General features: G+C 59.4%; 1 protein-coding gene across 4 annotated transcripts in view; it reads right to left on the minus strand.

Annotated features, from left to right (window-relative positions):
- The window catches only part of HSPG2 (heparan sulfate proteoglycan 2), a 110,532-nt gene that overhangs the window by 14,733 nt on the left and 73,842 nt on the right, over positions 1 to 21,957 (minus strand). The window contains exons 38-74 of one of the 4 annotated variants that reach the window (XM_040229533.1): positions 20,654 to 20,781; positions 20,448 to 20,534; positions 19,301 to 19,359; positions 18,943 to 19,107; positions 18,675 to 18,785; positions 16,626 to 16,726; positions 16,354 to 16,534; positions 15,133 to 15,258; positions 14,812 to 14,964; positions 14,586 to 14,728; positions 14,172 to 14,307; positions 13,933 to 14,081; positions 13,559 to 13,709; positions 12,667 to 12,836; positions 12,424 to 12,565; positions 11,839 to 11,990; positions 11,557 to 11,692; positions 11,306 to 11,457; positions 10,219 to 10,354; positions 9,923 to 10,074; positions 9,107 to 9,245; positions 8,861 to 9,012; positions 8,444 to 8,579; positions 8,174 to 8,325; positions 7,843 to 7,981; positions 7,119 to 7,270; positions 6,750 to 6,897; positions 5,511 to 5,662; positions 4,843 to 4,984; positions 4,384 to 4,535; positions 3,852 to 3,993; positions 3,623 to 3,763; positions 3,168 to 3,302; positions 2,761 to 2,942; positions 1,807 to 2,002; positions 1,388 to 1,567; positions 810 to 1,070 (exon numbers count right to left, since the gene is read on the minus strand). In XM_040229533.1, coding sequence (XP_040085467.1) covers positions 810 to 1,070; positions 1,388 to 1,567; positions 1,807 to 2,002; positions 2,761 to 2,942; positions 3,168 to 3,302; positions 3,623 to 3,763; positions 3,852 to 3,993; positions 4,384 to 4,535; positions 4,843 to 4,984; positions 5,511 to 5,662; positions 6,750 to 6,897; positions 7,119 to 7,270; positions 7,843 to 7,981; positions 8,174 to 8,325; positions 8,444 to 8,579; positions 8,861 to 9,012; positions 9,107 to 9,245; positions 9,923 to 10,074; positions 10,219 to 10,354; positions 11,306 to 11,457; positions 11,557 to 11,692; positions 11,839 to 11,990; positions 12,424 to 12,565; positions 12,667 to 12,836; positions 13,559 to 13,709; positions 13,933 to 14,081; positions 14,172 to 14,307; positions 14,586 to 14,728; positions 14,812 to 14,964; positions 15,133 to 15,258; positions 16,354 to 16,534; positions 16,626 to 16,726; positions 18,675 to 18,785; positions 18,943 to 19,107; positions 19,301 to 19,359; positions 20,448 to 20,534; positions 20,654 to 20,781 — 5,431 coding nt within the window. Of the gene's footprint in view, positions 1 to 809; positions 1,071 to 1,387; positions 1,568 to 1,806; positions 2,003 to 2,760; positions 2,943 to 3,167; positions 3,303 to 3,622; positions 3,764 to 3,851; positions 3,994 to 4,383; positions 4,536 to 4,842; positions 4,985 to 5,510; positions 5,663 to 6,749; positions 6,898 to 7,118; positions 7,271 to 7,842; positions 7,982 to 8,173; positions 8,326 to 8,443; positions 8,580 to 8,860; positions 9,013 to 9,106; positions 9,246 to 9,922; positions 10,075 to 10,218; positions 10,355 to 11,305; positions 11,458 to 11,556; positions 11,693 to 11,838; positions 11,991 to 12,423; positions 12,566 to 12,666; positions 12,837 to 13,558; positions 13,710 to 13,932; positions 14,082 to 14,171; positions 14,308 to 14,585; positions 14,729 to 14,811; positions 14,965 to 15,132; positions 15,259 to 16,353; positions 16,535 to 16,625; positions 16,727 to 18,674; positions 18,786 to 18,942; positions 19,111 to 19,300; positions 19,360 to 20,447; positions 20,535 to 20,653; positions 20,782 to 21,957 lie in introns of all 4 variants that reach the window. The other 3 variants (XM_040229532.1, XM_040229534.1, XM_040229535.1) reach the window with 3 other exon arrangements.

Raw genomic sequence — 21,957 nt, forward strand, 5'->3', positions numbered from 1 at the left:
CAATGAATCAATAAGTGAATAAAAATGTACAGAAAATAGGAAGGTCCCAGGTGAAGGCACCTACCTATCCGGTAGGTGAGTGGGTCAAATGCGTATTACCACCATTTACCAAGCGCCTACTACCAGCTCCAGGCTCTACATAGGTGTATCTTTCTAAGTCAGCCTGTGTGCTAGCCTTGTCCTCTGTACTCAACAGGATGAAAACAATGAAACTTGAGGTCCATTGACTTGGCCAAGGTCACACAGCCATCAAGAGATGGAGCTGGGGCATTGAACCCAGGACCCAGGCTGACTCTGGCCTGGGGCTCCCAAGGAGACCACAGAGACGCTGGGTTCCCTGGAAATGTGCTGAGAGCCCGGGCAGCTGGGGTGCTGCCCCAGCACACACTCTTTGTGGTCACCGTGGCATTTACATGGCCTGTTCTGGGTGCTGTGGGTGGACAAGCCAGGAGCTGCTAGGTCCGGACTCGGGCCCTGCCCTGATTGTCCAATCCGGCAGGTGAGGCAGGCTGGGGTACTTATGTAAACCTAGCCTCTGGCAGTGTGAGGTCAATGTCCAGGAGTGGGGCAGGGGACACAGCGGTGAGCGCTACAGGTGCTGAGAAGAGTGAGGCGGGTCTTTCTGGAGGAGGCAGGCCTGCCTCAGGCCTTGGGCAACAGGTGAAAGGCAGGAGTTCCCGCTAGAGTAAGCAAGGGGGGGCTTTGTGCCCCAAGTGAGGTGCCAGCTGTGGGGTAAGTGAAGGGCTCAGACGAGCGCCTGGAGGAAAAACGGACCCCCGTCCTGCCCAGCCCGAGCCGCGGCCGCTCACCTTGGACGAGCACCTGGGCGAAGGCCTCGGCCAAGCCCACCCTGTTGGTGACCTGGCAGCGGTAGCGGCCTGAGTCCTCGGGGGCTGCGGCCTCGAACAGCAGCAGCTCGCCCCTGGCGGTGGCCCCCGCCGGGAGGCGGCCACCCACACGGCTCCACTGGAAGGTCAGCGGGGGCGTCCCGTGAGCCAGGCACTGCAGCTGCACGGCCTCCCCGGCTCGCACCGAGGCGTGCTCCGGGACGGTGGTGGCGTAGGGCGGGCCTGGGGCCGGGGGTGGGGGAGACAAGAGGTCAGGGCGGCAGCTGGTGCTGGGCCCCAGCAACTGGCCAAAGGGACCAGGGAAGCCGAAGGACGCTGAGCCCCGAGGACTGGGATGATGGAGGGCCAAGTCCCAGGTGGGCATGTGCGTGTTAGGGGTGGGCAGGCTCCCGGGGCCTGAGGGGCCTGCGACCCTCCAGATGGGGCTCCCAGGGCTCCGTCCGGGATGGATGTGGAGCCTGGCTGGGGGTGGTGGGGGGCGCTTGGACCTCCATGCGGTGCAGAGAAGGTAGACTGGGGAGGACGGGCCAGGGCCTTACTCTCTACATGCAGGACGACGGTGGCTTCTGCATGCCCGGCTGGGCTGGAGGCGTTGCAGATGTACTGGCCCGAGTCCTGCTGGGCCACCCGCGGGATGATGAGTGTGTTGCCTTCCAGCCGGTGCTGCCAGGGCAGTGGGGAGCGCAGCTTGGACCAGTGGATTGTGGGCTTGGGGCTGCCTGCGGAGTGGAGTGGCAGAGGTTGGTATAGGTTGTCCCCTAGGACTGGCTGGGGGCTGGTGTGGTCAGGAAGGGACCTGGGTGAGCTTGCTCCTTCATGGGGGCCACTAAGCGGGCCCTTCAACCATCGCTGGGTGACTGCCCCCTCCCTGGGCATGACACCGTCTTCGGGTCTCCAAAGATGTCTAAATTCCGGGCCCGCAGCTCTGCCCGCCTCGTGGGCCCGCACCCGTCCGCACCTGTGGCTGAGCAGCGCAGGGTGGCTGTGTGTCCAGCTTCCACAGTCAGCTCGACTTCTTCCACCTGGACCTGGGGGGCCCCTGGGGCCACGGCACCAGTGTCTACAATCACTTCCACTCGCTTCTGCGCCGTGCCCAGTGCATTCTGAGCTAGGCAGACATAGGTGCCCGCATCTGATGGTTTAGCTGATGAAATCTGGAAGAAGCAAGGGCTTTGGTTAGGGGGGCCCTGAGGGGGCGACCTTGGCGGCATCCCCTAGCTTTGGCTTGGTTTTAAACTCTTTTCTCTACTTGTTCATCTGTTTTTAGCTTTCCTATTTGACTGGCTACTTGAGGGCTCACACTCAGGATGTCCCACCAGTCCACGAATTTACTTGTCCATCCAGTCACCCCACCCCTCTGTTCATCCATCCATATACCATCCACCCATCTACCCTCTCATCCATCTACCCACTCATCTACCCATCTGCCTCCCCACCCACCCACCCATCCATCTATCTATCCATCTACTCACCAACCAACCATCCATCCACCCATCTACCTACCCACCCACCCATCCATCTACCCACTCATCCATCCACCTACCTACCCACCCACCCACCCATCCATCCATCCACCCATCTACCTACCTACCCACCCACCCATCTACCCACTCATCCATCCAGCTACCTACCCACCCACTCATCCATCCATCCATGATCTACCCACCCATCTATCCATCCATCGACCCACCCCACCACCCATCCTTCAATCCGTTCTTTCCTCCTTCCCTTTTCTCCACTTCCCTTCTTTCTTTCTGACTGTCTTCCAATCTACCCATCATCTGCCTAACCCTCCCCTTCTCCATCAATTCATCACCCGTCTGGTGACCCACCACTCTCTCCTCCAAGTATATGCTCAAGGATGGGCTCTGACTGGGCCTCAGATCCAGAGAGGAGGCCTCCCTGGCCTCACCTGCAGCACCGTGTGGCTGTCCAGAAGCCCATGCGCCCGCTGCTCCAAGTGGGTGGGGCCACCGATCCGGGTCCAGCGAGCAGAAGAGCGGGGCTCGCCAGCACTGACACACTCCAGGGTGACGTCCTTTCCCAGCTTCACCCGCACAGGGCCCTCGGGGAGCACAGACACCGTGGGGGGCCCTGTCCAGGGGAGCGACACAGCTGATGCACATGCGGGGCCTGCTGGCCACATGCCCTGTCACAGTCCCCTTGTCAGCAGCTGCCAGTGGGCGCTGGTCTCCCCACTGAACCCACGTAGGGACTGAGACTCAGAGAGGGAGAATGCCCAAGAGGGAGGCGAGGGGCAGAGGCGGGAATCGGGGCTGGAAACGGGGAGGCAGAGCCCGTGGGGTCGAAGGCCCTCACCGTGCACACTGAGGTTCACGACACTCTGGGCCACGCCGTAAGCATTGGAGGCCACGCAGCGGTAGGCACCGTGGTTGCTGGGCCGGGCGCCCACGATGGTGATGATGGAGCCATTGGGGCTGATGTGGACGTTGTCTGGCATCAGGGAGGGTACGGTCAGTGAGGGTGTCCTCCTGCCTGGGAGCTGCCAGGAGGCTCACCAGCACCCCGTGCCCCGACCCCTCCGGTCTGGGTATATCCAGCTCATGAGGTCACAGATGGCCGATGAAGATGGAGACACTTCTGGGTCTGGTCCTGTCCCCATCCACATCGGGACACCCAGACCCCAGGGTGAAGGGCTTTACCCAGGGTCACACAGTGAGTTTGGTGCCAGGGTCACCTCCGCCCAGCCTCCAGCGGTGGTCATCGTGCATTCATACTCATCTTCAGCACCCCCTGCACCCGGTCTGGCTCACCTTCCAGCTCCTGGTTCCGAGTCTTCCACTCAAGGCTGATGGGGGCTGCCCCATCATGGATGAGGCACTTGAAGCTGGCATCTTGGCCCTGCTGCACGGTGCTGCTGGGCGGGTCGATGGAGATCACAGGGCTCCTAAGACCTGGGGGGCAGAGGGCTGGGCTGGGCAGGGCTGTGTGGGTTCCAGGGTCTCCCCGCCTCCCCTGGCCTGTGGCGTTTGCCTCACTCACGGTAGGAGGACCCTGCGCTGGGTGGAACAGTGATGGTGAAGGAGGCTTCCTGCTCAGACCCTGAGCCGCCAACCACGCGGCACACGTATTCTCCAGAGTCAGTCTGGGAGACGTGGTGGAGCCGTAGCCGGGAGCCGTGGGTCTGTCGGAATGAGGAGGGGTGGCCGTCATGCCAAAGCACTCGGGACAGGGCAAGCCCCCGAGCCCAGCCGGGCCAGTGTGTAAAGAGTTCTCCCTTGGGTCTCAGGAGCTCAGAGCTCCAGCTGAGGGTGGTTCACAGACGCCTACAAGCCCAACATATCCCCTTTGCAGAGGGGGAAACTGGCTTAGGAGATGATTCAGCAGCAGAGCCAGGAGAAGAACCCAGGTCTCTTGACTGTCCAGCTGGTGACAACTCTTTGCACTAAGGTATTTGATCTCCTGCGGTCCCCAGGCAGGCCGGGGTTTGTACAGAGAAGGTCGGGGAGGCAAAAGGTAACTGCAGGTCCAACCTGGCCCGCTCTGGATTCCTCCCCATCCAGGGCCCCCATACCTGGTGCCGGGCAGGCAGGCTGCCCCCGCGCTTGTGCCACGTGACCTGGGCGTGGGCCTGCCCTGGGACCACACAGTTCAGATCGAGGGTCTGCCCTTCAGTCACGTGGGAGGAGGAGGCCTCGATGTGGATGGGCTGGGCGAGTCCCGGGGCTGCGGACACAATGGGCGATGGGTGAGAAAGCCAAGGCTCTGGGGGTGCAGGCAGATGCTGAAGGCAGGGGGCAGTGGGCGCCAGCTGGTGCTCCTTGGAGGTGCGCTTGCTTCAGAGCAGCTGGCATGGCTGAGGGCCGCTGACTTAATAAGAGTCTCGGTCCCCTGGGGGCCGGGGTGCCACGTGAGACCTTGGTCCCCAGTGGCTGGGGACCTTCCTGGATTCAAGGGCTAGAGTAGGAGGAACAAGGCCAGGAAGGGGCCCCAAGCCTGCGCCCCAGCACCACCCGCGGCTCCTGTCGCTCACCAGGAATGGGACTTGGGCTGGAAGCCTCGATGTTGACCAGGACGGAAGCCTCTAGGGTGCCTGAGCTGCCGGACACTTGGCAGGAGTATTCGCCAGAGTCGGCGGGGGACACGTGGTTCAGCCTCAGCAGCGGGCCGTGGACCTGGCAAGGGTGGGGAGAGTGAACTTGGCGGCGGGGGGGGGGTGCTGGTGGCCCAGTCCTGACACCCGTCCCACAGAACCGCCACGGGCCACGCGGAGGCGGTCTCCTGCCAAAGGCGACCCCTGCTGACATTAGACGCTGCAGAGGATGTCTACTATGACATTTTTCCTGGCAGGAGAAAGCAGTGTCTTGAGTAAGAGTGTCCTTTTCTGTTTCTTTGTTTTTGTTTTTTAAAATTTTGGCCGTACTCTGCAGCATGTTGGATCTTAGTTCCCCAGCCAGGGGTTGAACCCATTCCCCCTGCATTGGAGTCTTAACCACTGGGGAAGTCCAAGAGGTGTCCTTTCCTAATTCATGCCAAGGTTCTGGGCAGCCCTTGATATGAAGGCTTTAGCCCAACCATGTTCAGCTTGCCCTTGACCCCCTGACTCCTGAAGCCTTGAATGCACGGGGGCCACCTTCCCTCCTGGGCAGGGGGCAGAGCAGGGAGGGGATGCCTGCACCCTGCTTTCTCCAGACTCCATACCTGGTGCCGAGCAGGGAGGCTGCCTCCACGCCTGTGCCAGGTGACCTGGGCATGGGCCTGGCCAGGCACCACGCATTTCAGATCCAGGGTCTGCCCTTCGGCCACGTGGGAAGAGGAGGTCTCGATGCGGATGGGTGGGGCTCCGCCCGGGGCTGGCCCACAGGAAGAAGTCAGTGAGCTGGGGCTCTGTGCACCCTCAGCCCCTGCCCCTGGGTGCCCAAGTATTCAGAGGCTATGCAAACGACAGTCCTGATTGCCCCCCTTCCCGCTCCCCTGAGGCCTGGAACAGCTGGGTTAGCCAGGGGCACAGAGGCGCCTCAATTCTCTAGACGATGGCCCAGCATCTCCCGAGTTCACATCATCGCTGGTGGCCGGGGCGAGGGGCTGGGGCCCTCCACACGGATCACTAATGTTTCCCGGACTTGTATACTATGTGGCTAAGAACCCAGACTCTAGAGCCACACTGCCTGAGTTCAAAACCCAGCCCTGCCATTTATCAGTTGTGGAACCTTTGGAAAGCTATTAAAAAAAAAAACTAAACTAGACGAACAAACAAACAAACAAACAAAAAAACCTTTCCATGAGTCAGTTTCCCCATCTGTAAAACAGACAGAGCCATCATACCAACCTCAAACGTTTACTGTGAGGGTAGAATGAGTTCCTATGTGTAAGTATACCAGGGCCCACCACCTAATAAGCGTGTATCATGTTCATTACTTAGCAGCTCAGGTACTATTATCATGAATCCTCTTACAGCCACATGCTGCCTGTGCGGTTAATTCCTTTCCATTTTCCTTTTTAAGTGAGTCACTGAAGATGACCCTTAAATACACAGCCCCATTATGGGCAATGATTTCTGTGCAATTATAACAGGTCTGACGTGTTGCTGTTTTTTGTCTAGTATACCACCATTGATATAAAAGATTTTTATCAGGGTGCCACTTAAAATCACCCTCTCTGACCCCAGAGGTGCAAGTTGCAGCCTTTTAAGGAACGCGTGTCATTGTTGCAAGGGCTCTACCAGCCCCACTTGACCGATGCAGAAAGGGACACACACGAGTCCCTTGGGCAACATTTCTGAGTGTGGACAGAGTGCTGGGGCTCGAGCCCCACGAGCCAGACTCTTAGCTCCCTGTTCTCAGTCCCCTGGGGACAAAACCCATTCGCTCTGGCTCCCGACCTTGGTCCCCTCCTCTCCTCCCTCCTCCAGCCTCCCAGCCCCACCGCAGGGATCCTCACCGGGGACGACAACGGTGCCAGAGCCAGAAGCTTCAATGGTGACCAGGACAGAGGCCTCCAGGGGCCCAGAGCCGAGGGCCACACGACACACATACTCGCCCGAGTCGGCCGGGGACACCCGGTGCAGCCGCAGCCGTGAGCCGTGGGTCTGAGGGGCACGACGTGGGAGAGAAGCAGAAGTGAGGCGGTGTGGAGGATCAGCCCTTGGAGGCTGGGGCCCAGGGTTCAGCCTCTGACCCAGGCAGGCCCCGCGTCCCACGGGGGCCTCCCAGGTCTCCTTCCCGGGCAGGGTGTGGGAACAGGCCCCAACTCAGGGCACCCACGTCCAGCAGCCCTCTTACTAGGTCCTGACCCCACTCACGCCCCCACCTGGTGGTGAGCTGGCAGGCTGCCTCCACGCCTGTGCCACGTGACCTGTGCGTGGGCCTGGCCAGGGACCACGCAGTTCAGATCCAGGGTCTGCCCTTCAGCCACGTGGGAAGACGACGACTCGATCCTGATGGGCATGGTCCCGCCAGGGCCTGGGGGCGCAGAGACAGAGAGCCGGGGCTTTGGTCCTAAGTCGTGTTTGGGAGTCTCAACTGCAGAAACTCCCACTGCCCCCCAGGTAGGAACACCAGCTAACACTTATTACGCACTTACAGGATGCCAGGCACTGTTCTAAGTGCTTTTTGTGCATTATTAACTCATGTCAGCCTCACAGAATTCACCGACTTCCTGCGATGATGGGAGTGTTTACCACGCACTAGGCCCACTGATGTAGTAGCAGCTACCAGCCAGTGCAGCTCCTGTGCCCTTGGTTATTGAAACATGAAGGCCGAGCGTGGCTAGTGGCCACTGTACGGGACAGCTCTCTGAGGCGGAAATGACCCATATCCCTGCTTCACTGATGAGGGTACTGAAGCCGAGAGGGGAGTCTCTCCCTCAAGGTCCTCAGTGGTGCTGGCAGGATGTGAACCCAGGCTTCTTTCCGGGGAGCCCTCGTCCTGGCCCACCATCTCGTCTGAGTGCCCTGACTACACTGCCTTTCCTCCCCAGGAAATACGGGTACCAGCATTTCCCACTCCCTTCCTGGGTCACTCACTGGACTCACCAGAGGGGCCACCAGTGCCGGGGGAGACTGAGACCACAATGGAGGCCTCCAGGGCATCGATGTTGTTGTTGGCCCGGCACACATACTCGCCCGAATCTGCCACGGACATCTGGTGCAGCCTTAGATGGGAGCCGTGGGCCTGGGGGTGCAGAGATGGAGGGGGTTGAGGGGCTGAGGGGTCACCGGCTGGCTCAGGCCTCCTCCATCAGACCGACTGAGGCCACCCTGTCTTGCCCCAGCAGGAGGAAGGACCAGCAGCTAACACTTTGGGCCGCTTGCCCCGGGGGCGGTCCTCGAGCTGCCCACCCCACGGCCGGGCTCCACTCTGTACCTGGTGTCGAGCGGGAAGGCTGCCCCCACGCTTGTACCATGTGATGGTGGCCTGGGGCTGCCCAGCGACCACGCAGTTCAGATCCAGGGTCTGCCCTTCGACCACCGTGGGGGATGAGGACTCGATCCTGATTGGCGGGGAGACACTGGGCACTGGGGACCGAGAGGAATGGGCCACACAGCTGGAGTTAGCCGGCAGTGACCAGTGCCAGGACCTCACTGCCTCCCCCGGCACCCACTCGCCTGACCCCCTGCCCTCGGCAGTGCTCACCGTGGGAGGAGTCACTGCCCTGGATGGTGACGATGAGCGAGGTCTCCTGGGAGCCTGCACCGTTACTGACGTGACACACATACTCGCCCGAGTCTGCGGGTGTCACCTGGGGGATCCGAAGCCTGGAGCCCACGATCTAAGGTGGAGCAGATACCAGTGGGTTGGGGCGCGGCCTGGAGCAGGTTCCCGGGGAAGGGCCAGGAGTAAGCAAATCACAGAATGTTCTGTACAGACTCATGCAGGCCAGTGGGACTCCTCTCTGTGTCCCCAGCACTGGCCAGGGCCCCTCCAGCAAGAATGCTCGCTGTGTGTTGAATGACCGAGTGAGCACAGAGGGGGCTCTGCGGAGCTCTCCCGGTTCCGTGCGGGCCGGCCCCGCCCCGCGTCGTGGACCCTCCCCCCTCGCTGGCTCCATACCTGGTGCCGGCTTGGGAGGCTGCCTCCACGCTTGTACCAGGTGATGGTATGAGGGGCTTGGCTGGCCACCAGGCAGTTGAGGTCCAGCGTGCGCCCGTTGGCCAGGGAGTCAGAGGAGGACTCGATGCGGACGGGGTACACCACGTTCTGGTCTGGGAGCGGGGAGGGAGGGGAGTCAGGGTATGGGAACCAGCGAGGGCAGAGCGGCCCCTCCCAGCCTGTTTCCGGTGGCCGTGAGACACTCACAGCGGATGGGGCCGCGGCGCTGCTGGATGGTGACGAGGACTGAGGCTTCCTGGGTGCCTGAGCTGCTGACCACGCGGCACACGTACTCCCCAGAGTCCGCTGGCGTCATCTGGGGCAGCCGCAGCCTGGAGCCATGCACCTGGGAGGCCGGGTGGGTTCAGAGCTGCACTTGGGGCTCACAGTTCAGCCTCCCTTCCCGGCCTCCCTACCCAGCCTGATAAAGCCTGAGGGAAGCTCTTCTGGGGAGAACCAGCATTCAGGACCCTTCAGCTCCTTTGACGGGGTTTTGGGACTGGGTCTAACGGGAGGAAGTAGAGGATCAGCATTTGTGGATGTCCGATGGAGCAGGTGGATTCCCTAATGGTTGAGTTGGTAAAGAATCCGCCTGCAATGCAGGAGACCCTGGTTCGATTCCTGGGTTGGGAAGATCCACTGGAGAAGGGATAGGCTACCCACTCCAGTATTCTTGGGCTTCCCTTGTGGCTCAGCTGGTAAAGAATCCGCCTGCAGTGTGGGAGACCTGGGTTCGATCCCTGGATTGGGAAGATCCCCTGGAGAAGGGAAAGGCTACCCACTCTAGTATTCTGGTCACAGTCCATGGGGTTGCAAAGAGTCAGACACAACTGAGAAACTTTCACTTTCACTATGGAGCAGGTGAGCTAGGCAGTGTGAGCCCATTTGACAGATGAGGACACTGAGGCTCGGGGAAGTCAAAGGACTGGCCAGGCGAGATGGCAGAGCAATATCCGAACTCAAAGCTCCTCAGTCTCAAGGGTCCTTCAGGCCCCCCTCCCCACTTAGCTCCCCGCCTCCTACCTGGTGCTGGGAGGGAAGGCTACCCCCACGCTTGTGCCACGTGACCTGGGCGTGGGGCTGCCCAGAAACCAGGCAGTTCAGATCCAGGGTCTGTCCTTCAGCCACGTGTGAGGAGGATGACTCGATCCGGACTGGGGGGGTGACCCCCAGCACTGGGGACAGAGGGCAGAGAGTGAATCCCCAGCTCGGAGGAGGTGGGGAGGGGAGGGTGTGAGTGGAGGTAGGGTCTGCTGGTCTCTGGGGTCCTGCCTTTGCTGGAGTGGGAGCCTACCCCCCCGAACCCCCACACCACTCACCAGGCACAGAGTCTGCAGGCTCAATCCTGACCAGGACAGAGGACTCCAGGGGCACTGAACCGACCACCACTCGGCACACGTACTCGCCTGAGTCGGCTGGAGACACCTGGTACAGTCTCAGGAGCGAGCCATGGGTCTGGCCAGAATGGAGGTGGGGTCAGAGGAGGCCCTCTCGGGATCCTCGCACTGATCACCTGCAGCCCTGCCTCAATCTGAGCCTGAGAACTGACTTTTAACTCCATCTTGCTCAGAGGTGGAGAAGTGGCTGCCTCATCCCAGGACCAGGTGTGGTCAGCAGAAGCCATGGGGAACTGAGCAAACACTAGCAGCACACTCCATCAACTTTTGGACACATTTAAAATAAAAAAAGTAGGATGGAGCTGGTAACATGCATACTACTTTTGCTTTATTATTATTTTTGGGTGTCACCGTGTGGCCTATGGAATCCTAGCTCTCCAACCAGGACTGAAACCAGGCTGTTGGCAGTGAAAACACAGAGTCCCAACCACTGGACCACCAGGGAATTCCCTAGACACTTCTAAATGCCTCTGAAATCAATATGCATATAATAGCGAATTACAATTACAAATGGCAGGGTTTTCTTCTTCTTTTTTTTTTTTTTAACCTCAGAGGTACATAAAATTGCAGTGCCTCTTACAATCAGCAGCATCCTAAATTCTATAAAATATATCAGTACTAACAGCTAATGACATTACAGTAATAACAGCTCGTAGAACTTTCAGTGAGCCAGAACTCTGAGCACTTTGCATGCAAATTAGTTCACTTCCTCCTTAAGATAACTCTGTAAGGTTGGTACGGTCATTACCGTTTTACAGATGCTGAAAATATGCTACAGAGAGATTAAGCGATTTGCCCAAACGACTAGGTGGGGGAAGCGACAGTCACACTCATACTTGGGCTGACCGGTCAGAGCGTCTGGGTTCTGAGCATTGCATCACACACCTGTGCAAGGGGTCCAGGGCCTCTCTGTCTCAGAGGAGCCTCCTGCTCTCCTACCCCTGACCTCCACTCCCCAGGGGCCTCCCTCCCATCCCCTTCTCGGCCTGTCCATCCTCCAGTCCTGTACCTGGTGCCGGGCGGGCAGGCTGCCCCCGCGCTTATGCCATGTGACCTGGGCGTGGGCCTGCCCAGGGACCACGCAGTTTAGATCCAGGGTCTGCCCTTCGGCCACATGGGAGGAAGAGGGCTCGATGCGGATGGGCTGGGTGCCACCAGGAGCTGGGGGAGCAGACGGTCACTCGGTCAGTCCAGGCCTCTGGAGCGGCCCTGGCCTTTCCCTCTTTTCTCTCCCAGCCCAGGCCGGCTGGCCCCACTCACGGTAGGCGAAGCTGGCACCCTGGGTCTTGGTGACCGTGACTGTGATGGAGGCCTCCACGCCGTTGCTGGCCCTGCAGACATACTCGCCTGCGTCCGCTGGGGAGGCCTGGAAGACGTACAAGCGGGAGCCACGCACCTGGACAGACGCGGGCGGGGGTGTGAGTGGGGGGCTTCCCAGAGCCTGGGGGCGTCCCGTACCCTGTTCCTCTGGGCTCAGCTCCCTCCACACCCTCTGCTGCGTAGCCCTGGCTGGCCCCTTCCCACCTTTCTGCCTCTGGGTACCTGGTGCCGGGCCGGGAGGGTGCCCCCACGTTTGTACCACGTGACCGGGGCATGGGCCTGGCCCGCCACCACGCAGTTCAGGTCCAGGGTCTGCCCCTCGGCCACTGTGGGGGATGAGGACTCGATCCTGACGGGCGGGACGGGTCTTGGGGCTGCGGGGAGAGGGGGCGGGTCGTAGATGCCTCCCAGGACAGACAGCAAGAACCGTCCACCCTGGAGCCGGCTCGGCCTGGTAGGTTTAGAGTTAGAGGCCTCCTGGGCTTGAGGTCCTCAGCAAAGCAGCCTTGGGGAGGGGGCTAGGGCAAGAACCCAGGCTTACAGAGGGGCGTGAGGAAGAGGGAGGGAGGGATGAGGATAACTGAGGCTGGGAGAGAGGCAGGGGTGGGGATGCACGTGAGTGGGCCAGACGGAACAGTGATGTGAAGATGGCGGGTTATTAAGGAATGTGGAGGCCGCCTGGGCTGGGCCCCGTGGCCAGCCCCGGCGTGGGCCTCCCAGCCCCGATCTCCACATCAGCAACAGAAGTCATGAGCCCTTGGGAAGGCCCTCGGGCCCCTGCCAGCCTGTTACTGACTGTCCACTCACCGGGGATGGTGCCGGCATCGGAGGCCTCGATGGAGACCAGGACGGAAGTCTCAAGGGGCCCAGAGCCCAGGACCACACGGCACACGTACTCTCCCGAGTCGGCTGGGGACACCTGGTGCAGCCGCAGCAGCGAGCCGTGGGTCTGAACACAACCAGGGAGGGTCAGGAGGGGGCTGGAGCCGCTCCGTCCAGCCCCTCCTGCAGGCTGGCCCTGGGCCGGCGGGGGGCAGTGGGCTGCTTTACCTGGTGCCGGGCGGGGAGGCTGCCGCCACGTTTGTACCACGTGACCTGGGCGTGGGCCTGCCCGGGGACCACGCAGTTCAGATCCAGCGTCTGCCCTTCGGCCACGTGAGAGGAGGAGGGCTCGATGCGGATGGGCTGGGTACCGCCTGGAGCTGGGGCTCCGCCGGGAGCTGGGGCGCAGAGGAGCTGGTCAGTGCCCAGGGCTCCTGAGCTCCCCCTTCCCTACCCTGCAGCCCTGGGGTCTGACCAGGCCTGAGCTCAGGAGGACGGATGGGAGGCCTGGGGGCTGGGACCACACTGGCAGGGCCAGCTGGACCCTTCTTGCCCCTCTCTGACCTTCAACCTACCGTTCCAGTCCCATCTGCCTGCCCACCTAGACCTTGGCCCGTGACGAGCTGCTCTGGCTTGCAGGGAACCAGAGTCCTTTAGCACCCTGGGTGGAGTGGGCCACAGGCTGCCGACGATCGCTCCCCAGCCCTTTCTTCAGAGTGTGTGCTGTGCACTCGCAGTGTGCTAGGGGGTGCTGTCCCCATTTCACACGTGAGCCCGAGCCCCCCAGAGGCACAGTAACCAGTCCAAGGCTGGCTGAACCAGGACTGCCGGGATTCGAACCCAGGTCAACCTGACTCCCAGCTCAGAGCTCAACTCTGACTCTGCTGCCTCCTGCCGACTTCCAGAAGCAGTACCCTCCCCATGGGGGTCTCTGTAAGTCAGGTCAACCTGTCTCCACCCTCAGACCCCTCATCTCTCCTCGCGGGGAAGGAGGGGATCGGAGCCTGCCGGGAGCGCCTCTTCCTGTCTGGATAGCACCGAAGAGACCCCGGGGCGCCATCCTCGGGAACACAGGGGAGGCTGGAGGGCTCAGCCCTCGCCCAGCCCCTCCGCTCCTCACCTGGGGTGTAGCCGGGGCCCGGATGGCGGCTGTGGAGGACAGAGACGATGATGGAGGCCTCCTTGGGGCCTGAATCATTCTCCACTCGGCACACATATTCTCCAGAATCGGCTGGTGAAACCTGGGGCAGACGCAGCCGGGAGCCATGCACCTGGGCCAGGTAAGGACAGAGGTTTGCGAGGATGCTCCCATCCTCGCAAACCCAGGGCTCTGGTTGCCACACCCTCTGCACCTGGCTCCGCCCAGGATTGCCCCACAAAGTGGGCTGCAGAGAGAGGGGAATAAGGGCGGGCCTTGCTAGTGCAGAGAGCCTCTGGGGGCATGGTGGACCACTCCCCGGGGGCTCCCGCCACGGGGCTCAGGGACCCTCATACCTGGGCGTGGGGAGGCAGGCTGCCCCCTCGCTTGTACCATGTGATCTGGCTGTGGGCCAGCCCTGCCACCACGCAGTTGAGGTCCAGGGTCTGTCCTTCGGTCACAGAAGGTGAAGAGGACTCAATCCTGACCGGTGGGGTGGTGGCACCTAAGATGGGAGGCGGGGTTGGTGGTGGAGTGAGGCAAACTCGGGGGAGCCCAGGCTCCCGACTCCTCCAAGCCTCTGGAGGCCCCGCACCTGGAAGGACGACCACTTGAATCCGGGCCTGGGCGGTGCCTGCGGGGCTGGTGGCCACACAGAGGTAGAAGCCGGCATCGGCGGCCGTGATGGCAGGGATGAGCAGCGTGGCAATGTCTGTGCGCTCTGCGCGGGCCTGCCATACAGGGAGAAGGGGTCAAAGGCAGCCTGGCATGGGCTGGCAAGGGAGGGCAGGCAGAGGCGTACAGGCCAGCTCAGAGCCAGGATCAGGGCCCCAGGTGGGCACCCAGGCAGCAAAGCAGAAGGCTGACAGCTGCCCCCCTGCCAGGATGCCCAGAGCAGGAATTCTGAGCAGGGCACCCTCTTGGAACTGGAGGAAACTGGAGGAGGAGCGGGGAGGGGCAGAGGGCAGGTGCTGGGACTCAGCTGAGCTGGCCGGGCAGGTACCCTCACCTGTGGGGGGAGGCTGCCCCCTTCCTTCCTCCAGGTGATGGTGGCACTGGGCACCCCCGCGGCCCTGCAGTACAGCCTGACGGTGCGGCCTTCGTGTACCTGGGTCCTCTCTGGGCTCACCTGGACCCTGGGCCCACTGCCCCCTGAAGACAGAGCTCTGTGAGAACACCTCCCCAGGGCTGCCAGGGCCGCCCCCCGCCCTCCGCGCTCAGCCCGGTCCTCTCACCGTGCACGTGGAGCACGGCCCTGGCCACGTGCTGCCCGGCGCTGCTGTGCGCACGGCACAGGTACTGGCCTTGATCCGAGGCCTCAACGGCTGGCAGGCGCAGGATGCCACGATGCACCTGGGCTTTCTGAGGGAGCTGGCCACCAGGGCCCCCTGACAGCGGGGAGGTGGGGTCAGTACCCACTGGGATGGGCATTGCTGGGCCCCCCCACGCCGTGCGCCGAGAGGTTGAGGTCCACCTCCTAGCGTCCCACCCCCTGGCACCCCCCCCCCATATCCAGGAGAGCCAGGCTTTGACAGTTGTACCTGCCACAGCCTCACCTGTCCACTCAAGGCTGGGCGTGGGGTGCCCCGTGGCACTGCAGCGGAACTCGGCCATCTGGCCTGGCTGCACTGTGAGCTGCGGCGGGTGGATGGAGACCACGGGGGCGGACGGTGTGGCCGAGGCTGAGGAGCGAGGAGACAGCGTGTGCGGTCAGGGAGGGGCGGGACCCGTGCCGACAGCCTCCTTGCTGCTCCCTTTGCTTCCACGCCAGCCCTTCATGGCCATTTGGCCACACAGCAGGCAGAGGGAGTCTCTAAATTGTCAGTCAGTGGGAGAGATTTCCCTGGTGGTGCGGGGGTTAGGACTCTGCACTTTCACTGCTGAGGCTGTGGGTTCGATCCCTGGTCGAGGAACTAAGATCCCCACATGCCTCTTGGCCCAAAAAAACCAATACCCAAACATAAAACAGAAGCAGTATTGTAACAAATTCAATAAAGACTTCAAAAAAATGTTAGAAGAAATAAATGTCATTGGCGGTGGGGGTGGGGGGAACTTCCTTGGCAATCCAGTGGTTAGGAGTCTTCCCTTTCACTGCTGAGGGTGTGGGTTCGATCCCCAGTCAGGGAACTAAGATCCCACAAGCTGTACATGCGGCCAAAAAATAAAAATAAAAAATGTCAATGGGATCTTGTTACTTGCCCACTGATGGCCTGTTCGTGGCTTTCAGAACAAAAACATCTGAATCCCCTGCTGTGTCTCACTGAGTGCACTCATCTCTGCCCATATCTTCAGGTTCCTCACCCACCCTTCCACGCTGGCCTCGCCTTCCCTCAAAGAGCACGCTCCTGCCTCAGCGCCCTTGCACATGCTGCTTCTGCTGTCAGCTCTTGCATGGCTGAACACCTTCTCTTCCCTTCAGGTCTCAGCTGAGATGTCAGTTCCTCCAGGGGGCTGTCCCTGACCACCCCATGTAAGGGCTCTCACCTCAGGCCCACCCCGAGCCTCACTTTCCTTTCACTCCATTCACATCCCAGCACCAGTGTGATTTTGTTGTTTGTCCACTGTTTCCAGACTCAGTGTCTCCCCACAGAACACGGAGGGCGGGAGGGCAGAGATACTGCTTGTCTAACCCCCCAACCCCATTTCTTCTGAGTCTAGGACCTGCCATACTTCCAGTTCAGAAGCTGTCAGCTGAATGGAGAGACGCTCACTGGTCCTGGAGAGTGTGGAGGAAGGGGCAGGGTGGGGTGGGTCGGGCACGGGCATGAACGGTGTACCTTGCACGTGCAGCGTGGCTGTGCCCTGGTCCATGGCGAACATATTGGAGCCGGTGCACACGTACGTGCCCGCGTCACTGGGCTGTACGTCGCGAATGGTCAGGATACCATTGAAATCCATGGCGCGGCTTGGCAGTTTCCCGTTATGCAGGCGGGTCCACACCAGGGTATAAGCCGGAGACTGCAGGTGGGGGAGGCCAGGGAGATGGGCGTGGGGCTCAGAGACCCCAGGAGACAGACCCTCGCCAATGCCCACTCGCTGCCCTGCCCACCTTGCTCTTGGCCGTGCAGATGAAGGTGACGTCGGCTCCGGGGCGCACGCTCTGGCTGCGTTGCTCCTCCACCGTGACCGTGATGGGTTTGCCGGGAGCCTCTGTTGGGGCGGGAGTTTCCCCAGGGAGCTGGGTGCTGGCCAGGCCCCTGTCCTGGGTCCACTTTCCCTCTCTCTCTCTCCATCACCTCAGTCTGGCTTAGCTTCCATTCCACTCCCTGACACCTCCTTCCCTCCTCCTGGCTCAAACCCATCATCTCCCTTCTCCCTGCGGGCACCGAGCACCCATCAGGCTGTGGCCAGAGAATATCCCACAGAGCTCCCCTTGGCTCCGGTTCATCAACAGACCACATATGAGCGCTCGACAATTCACACTTCATCCTCTCTCTGGTATGAGTAACAACCATTTCACACCTCCTCCCAACTTCTCCACCCTCCAGAGTCCTCCTTCCACTTCCGTGGCTTCAACTCAACTTCTGGAGAGAACTGAAATGACTAGTCAGGAATTTTCCACGATCCCCAATCTCCCCACCTCCCTCCTCCCTGTCCCTGAAGGGCGAGCCTTCTCCCCACCTCTAGCCCACCCTCCACTCCCTTTCCTGAGTGCTGGAGCCCCTCTGGAGGACCCCCTCCCCCAGCTGTGCCCTCTCTGGCTTCCTCCCCGTGGGATCATCCCACTCCACAGACAAATGTGTTCTAGAATTTTCCATATCTGAAAATGACCCCCTGACCCCACACGCGCCCCCCCCCAACCCCCGCCCAGCTCCTGCCCTACTTCTTGCCCTCTGTTCAAAGGCAAGGCTCTTGAAGCAGTCGTCTACACTGGTTGCCTCCCAAATCCCTTCTTTGCCCCACTCCAATACGTCTTCTCCCCCTTCTCTTCACTGCAAACCGCTCCTGTCAAAGCATCAACTCAGGGTTATTTCTCTGCTTGGAGCTGACCTCCTGGGAGCTTCTGGCGAGGGCTACTCTCTCCAGGAAGCCGTTTCCCCCCCTCCCCCAGCCTCCTCCTGTCTGCGGGCTGTGCCTACTTGCTCTCTCCTCTACCTGACAAGCTCAAGTTGGGGCTCCCTAGGGCTCTGTCCTGGGTGACACCTTGCCGCACCCCTGTACCCACAGTTCCCAATTCATTTCTCTGCCCAGGGCCTCTTTCCTGAGCTCTAGATTCACAGCTCCAAAATGCCCACCTCATGTACACACTGCAGTGTTTCCCCAAACACCTCAAACTTTTAACAGGGCTAAAACCAAACTCGTGGTTCCCCGGGACCTGCTGGTGGCAGGGGTTGCACACGCCCTGGCGTCCCGTGCACACGCCCTGGCACAGTCACTTCTGCGCCCGCCTGCCTGAATTCTGCAGCAGCTGCGTTTCTTTGTAGGAGGGTTTCTCAGGTCCCTGTGCCTGCCCACAGGGTGAGACAGAATGCAGCGACCTCAGTGCTCCTGGAACAGGCCCCAGTCAGTGACTGACGGGAGCTGGTGCACACATACCCCAGCTCCCTTGGCTCTGGAACAGTGGGTGGGCGCTGGGGCACGGTGGGGGGACTCCAAGGAGCTGGCTTTACTCTGGAGCTCCCCGGTGCTGTGCCAGCTGTGTTCAGCAACACCTGCTCTAGGTGGTAACGTGCTCAGTGACGACACGCGCTTTCTTGGGTGCCCTCTCTTCTCAGTTTCATTTCATTTCCCAAATAAACTACACGCACACAAATCTTTGTCTCAGTCTCTGCTTTTGGGGGCAGCCCGAATGAAGAAACTCTGCTGTTGGAGCCTCTCTCATCTTGGTAAATGGTGCCCTGTGTGCCCAGCTGCTGGAATCCAGACCCTTGGGCATCTTCCTAGACTCTTCCTCTCTCTCAGTATCAAGTCCTGCCAGTTCTGCCTGTATGAGTTCTACCATCTTGACACCATCATCTCTTCCCATCTTTCTGGCCAGTGTCCTCAGCCAGGAAACCAGTGTCCCCCTCTGGCAGATGAATGCACCAGCGGCTTGGGTCTGTAGTGTGCAGCCCGGCCCAGGACAGGCAGTGCTGGGGACAGGGGACAAGGAACTCACCAGTGACCAGCAGCTCTGCCCGGCTGGTGTTGGCATGATGGAGATTCCGACAGGTGCAAATGTAGACTCCAGCATCCGAGGGCTGGACGCTGGGGAAGTGCAGCTCCGAGCCTGGTGGCAAGGTGGGGGGCGGGGGCTCATCAGTGAAGATGCAACCCTTCACCGGCCCAGTCCTGCGTGCAGGTCCCTACAGGATCTCAGTAGGGTAGACGCAGGCCTGTGTCTCCCCGTCCACCTGGGTGGCCGAAGGGCCTGGGGCCATGCGTACCTTGATGTCGCTGCTGGGTGCTGCTGGGCAAGGGCCGCCCATCTTCACGAGACCAGTAGAAGTAGTGGGGTGGGCTCCCACTGACCTGGCACCGCAGGGAGTGGGGGCCACCTTGGGGTACTACGCTCCGAGCTGGATGGACCTGCACCACCAGCGGGGCTTGGTCTGCTGGGAGAGGGACAGGGGAGGCCACTCAGGCAGGAGGCCCCCAGCAGGCACCACTGTCCCAAATCTCCCTGCCCTCCCAAAGACTGGCACACCCTGCCCTCACCCTGCTCCCCAGACCGAGTATCTCTCAGACACCCGGGGTCCCCTGCCATGCCCATCACCTTTGACCCAAGACCACAGTCCCACTTACCCTGTGGCAGGCACCGCCCCCCTGGCACATTGGGATTACCCACATATCCTGGGGCACACCTGTAAGGAGGGACAAGGACAGGCTGTGCCAGGCCTCAGGGGACCCAGTGCCTCCTGGCCAACCTGGGGAGCCAGCTCTCTGCCCACTACAGGGTGAGGAGGCTCAGAGCTCAGGAAAGATTTTCAGAGACCAAAAAGGCCCCAGTGCAGAGCCTCTGTGCTGAGAAAATGGAGCCGGGGTGGGGGTGGGGCGAAAGGTCAGCAGGTTGGATTCAGGGAAATATTCATTCAACAACATTTATGTCCATGGGGTCACAAAGAGTTGGACACGACTGAGTGACACACACACACACACATGCACACACACACACACACACACACACACACGCTAAGCAATGTTACGGATGCACAAGAGCAAACATGATAAAATCCTTGCTCTTAAGGAACCACATAAATGAGAGTGAGGGACATGTATGGGGGCTGGAGGGGCATGGTGGGAGAGGGGCACTCGTCCAGCCCTGAGAATCAGGATGCTTCCCAGAGGACAAGACTCCTGAGCTGTTCTATTCCCTTGGAGCAGACTGTTAGCCAGCAGAGAACTTATCCCCGTTCGTAACTATTTAGTTGCAGGACTGCCCACTATCTTGTCTCCGATTACAGTCAGGAGACTCTATAAGGGTTGGGACTGAATCTGTTTTGCTCATCGCTTTGTTTCTAACACGTTTCTACACTGCACGGCACACAGTAGAGTCTCAATAAAAACGCACTGAACAATGGAATACAGCTGAGCCTTGAAGGCCAAACAGGAGTTAGCCAGGATGGGGGCGGGGGTCAGTATCGTGGATGGAGAATGATCCATGAAGAGCAAAACAGTACATCTAAAGAACTGAACATGAAGAAGCCAAGGAGGGACACCCAGCTAGAGTATAGAGTTAGGTGTCAGAAGTGGGATGAGCCTGGTGAATGACAAAGCTACTACCTAAGGAGCTTGGGCTGGCCCCAAGGGCACCAGGGAATCTTGGCAGGGTTTCGGGCAGGGGAGGGACATGATCCTGGTAGGGACCTTTCTGAGCAGCATCATCAAGGACTCTCAGCTAGGAGTCTACCCCCCGACCCCGCTCCCTGCATCCCTCCTGCAGCAAACGTACTGCTCACAGTACTGGCCAGTGTAGCCAGACTCGCAGGCTGTGCAGCGGTACCCTCCAGCTCCCAGGCTTTCACAGGTGCGGGAAAACCTGCGGGAGGAGGCAAAGCTCAGGCTCTGGGACACCCACCCCCTCCCCGTTCCCCCCATTTCACCCAAGAGTCAGTGCAATGCCCTCCACTCCCTTGCGCTTTGAGCAAGGGCACCCACATGTTCTCTGGGTTGGTCAGTGGGCAGGCGCAGGGCTGGCAGTCCTCGGGTGTTCCGGCTGTGGCATCTCCGTAGTGGCCAGGGGCACACTGCTCACAGAACTCCCCGGCCGCGTTGTGCTGGCATTGCTGCAAGGCGCAAGGATGTCAGCCACTTGCTATTTGGCAAAATTTACCCCCAATCATATGATCTGGTAATCCCTTGATCTGGAAATTCCACATTCTGTGAGCTTATCTTAAAGAAATAATCAGGGAGGGGCACAATGAGTTCACTACAGGATGTTCCACTCATCTCAGCGGTGGGTTAAAAGCACAATGCTGGAAACACGCCAAGAAAAAAAGAACCGAGAAAATTAAAAAAGGAAATTCCATTCAAAATGCTATCAAAAAGGACATTGATTGCATTTCTTACATTTTTTCTATCTAAATACCTGTAATATCACAGGAAAGTACCCACTTGGGTGTATGGGGGCAGTTTTGGAAATAAGCACTTAATTGTTAAAAATGTGTGTGCATTTTATGTTTTCCTCCAAAGAGATTTATTTTTTTTTTTAATTAATGTAGCATAATCCTCATTCGATATTTAGTTGGTGGTTCTGTCAACCACCTGATCCTTGACCACATATCCTGGAGGGCTATACATATACCACTCTGAAAAGTTCAGGTATAAAAAATATTGAAATATTGAAAGATGTCAAGAAGTGAAAAAAAGCTGATCATGAAACACAGTGATCCTGGGCTTATTTGCAAAATGAAAGGTATATTAATCTGTGTAAATATGTGCCCAGAAAAAAGAACTCCACAGGCTAATGTTGACAGTGATTACCTCCAGATGGTAGGATTTCAGGGAAGAGTCGGAAAAGACTGAGCGCCTGAACTGAACTGAACTGAACTGAACTTTGTTTTTAAGTTATCTCTACAGTCTGATTCTTCTACAGAAAACATGTGTCACACTGGTGATAGGAATCAGCGAACTAAAATGGACTGGAATGGGTGAATTTAACTCAGATGACCATTATATCTACTACTGTGGGCAGGAATCCCTCAGAAGAAATGGAGTAGCCATCATGGTCAACCAAAGAGTCCGAAATGCAGTACTTGGATGCAGTCTCAAAAACGACAGAGTCATCTCTGTTCGTCTCCAAGGCAAACCATTCAATATCACAGTAATCCAAGTCTATGCCCCAATCAGTAACGCTGAAGAAACTGAAGTTGAACAGTTTTATGAAGACCTACAAGACCTTTTAGAACTAACACCCAAAAAAGATGTCCTTTTCATTATAGGGGACTGGAATGCAAAAGTAG

This window comes from Oryx dammah, unplaced genomic scaffold (assembly GCF_014754425.2).
Source record: "Oryx dammah isolate SB20612 unplaced genomic scaffold, SCBI_Odam_1.1 HiC_scaffold_27, whole genome shotgun sequence".
Taxonomy (NCBI): Eukaryota; Metazoa; Chordata; class Mammalia; order Artiodactyla; family Bovidae; genus Oryx; species Oryx dammah.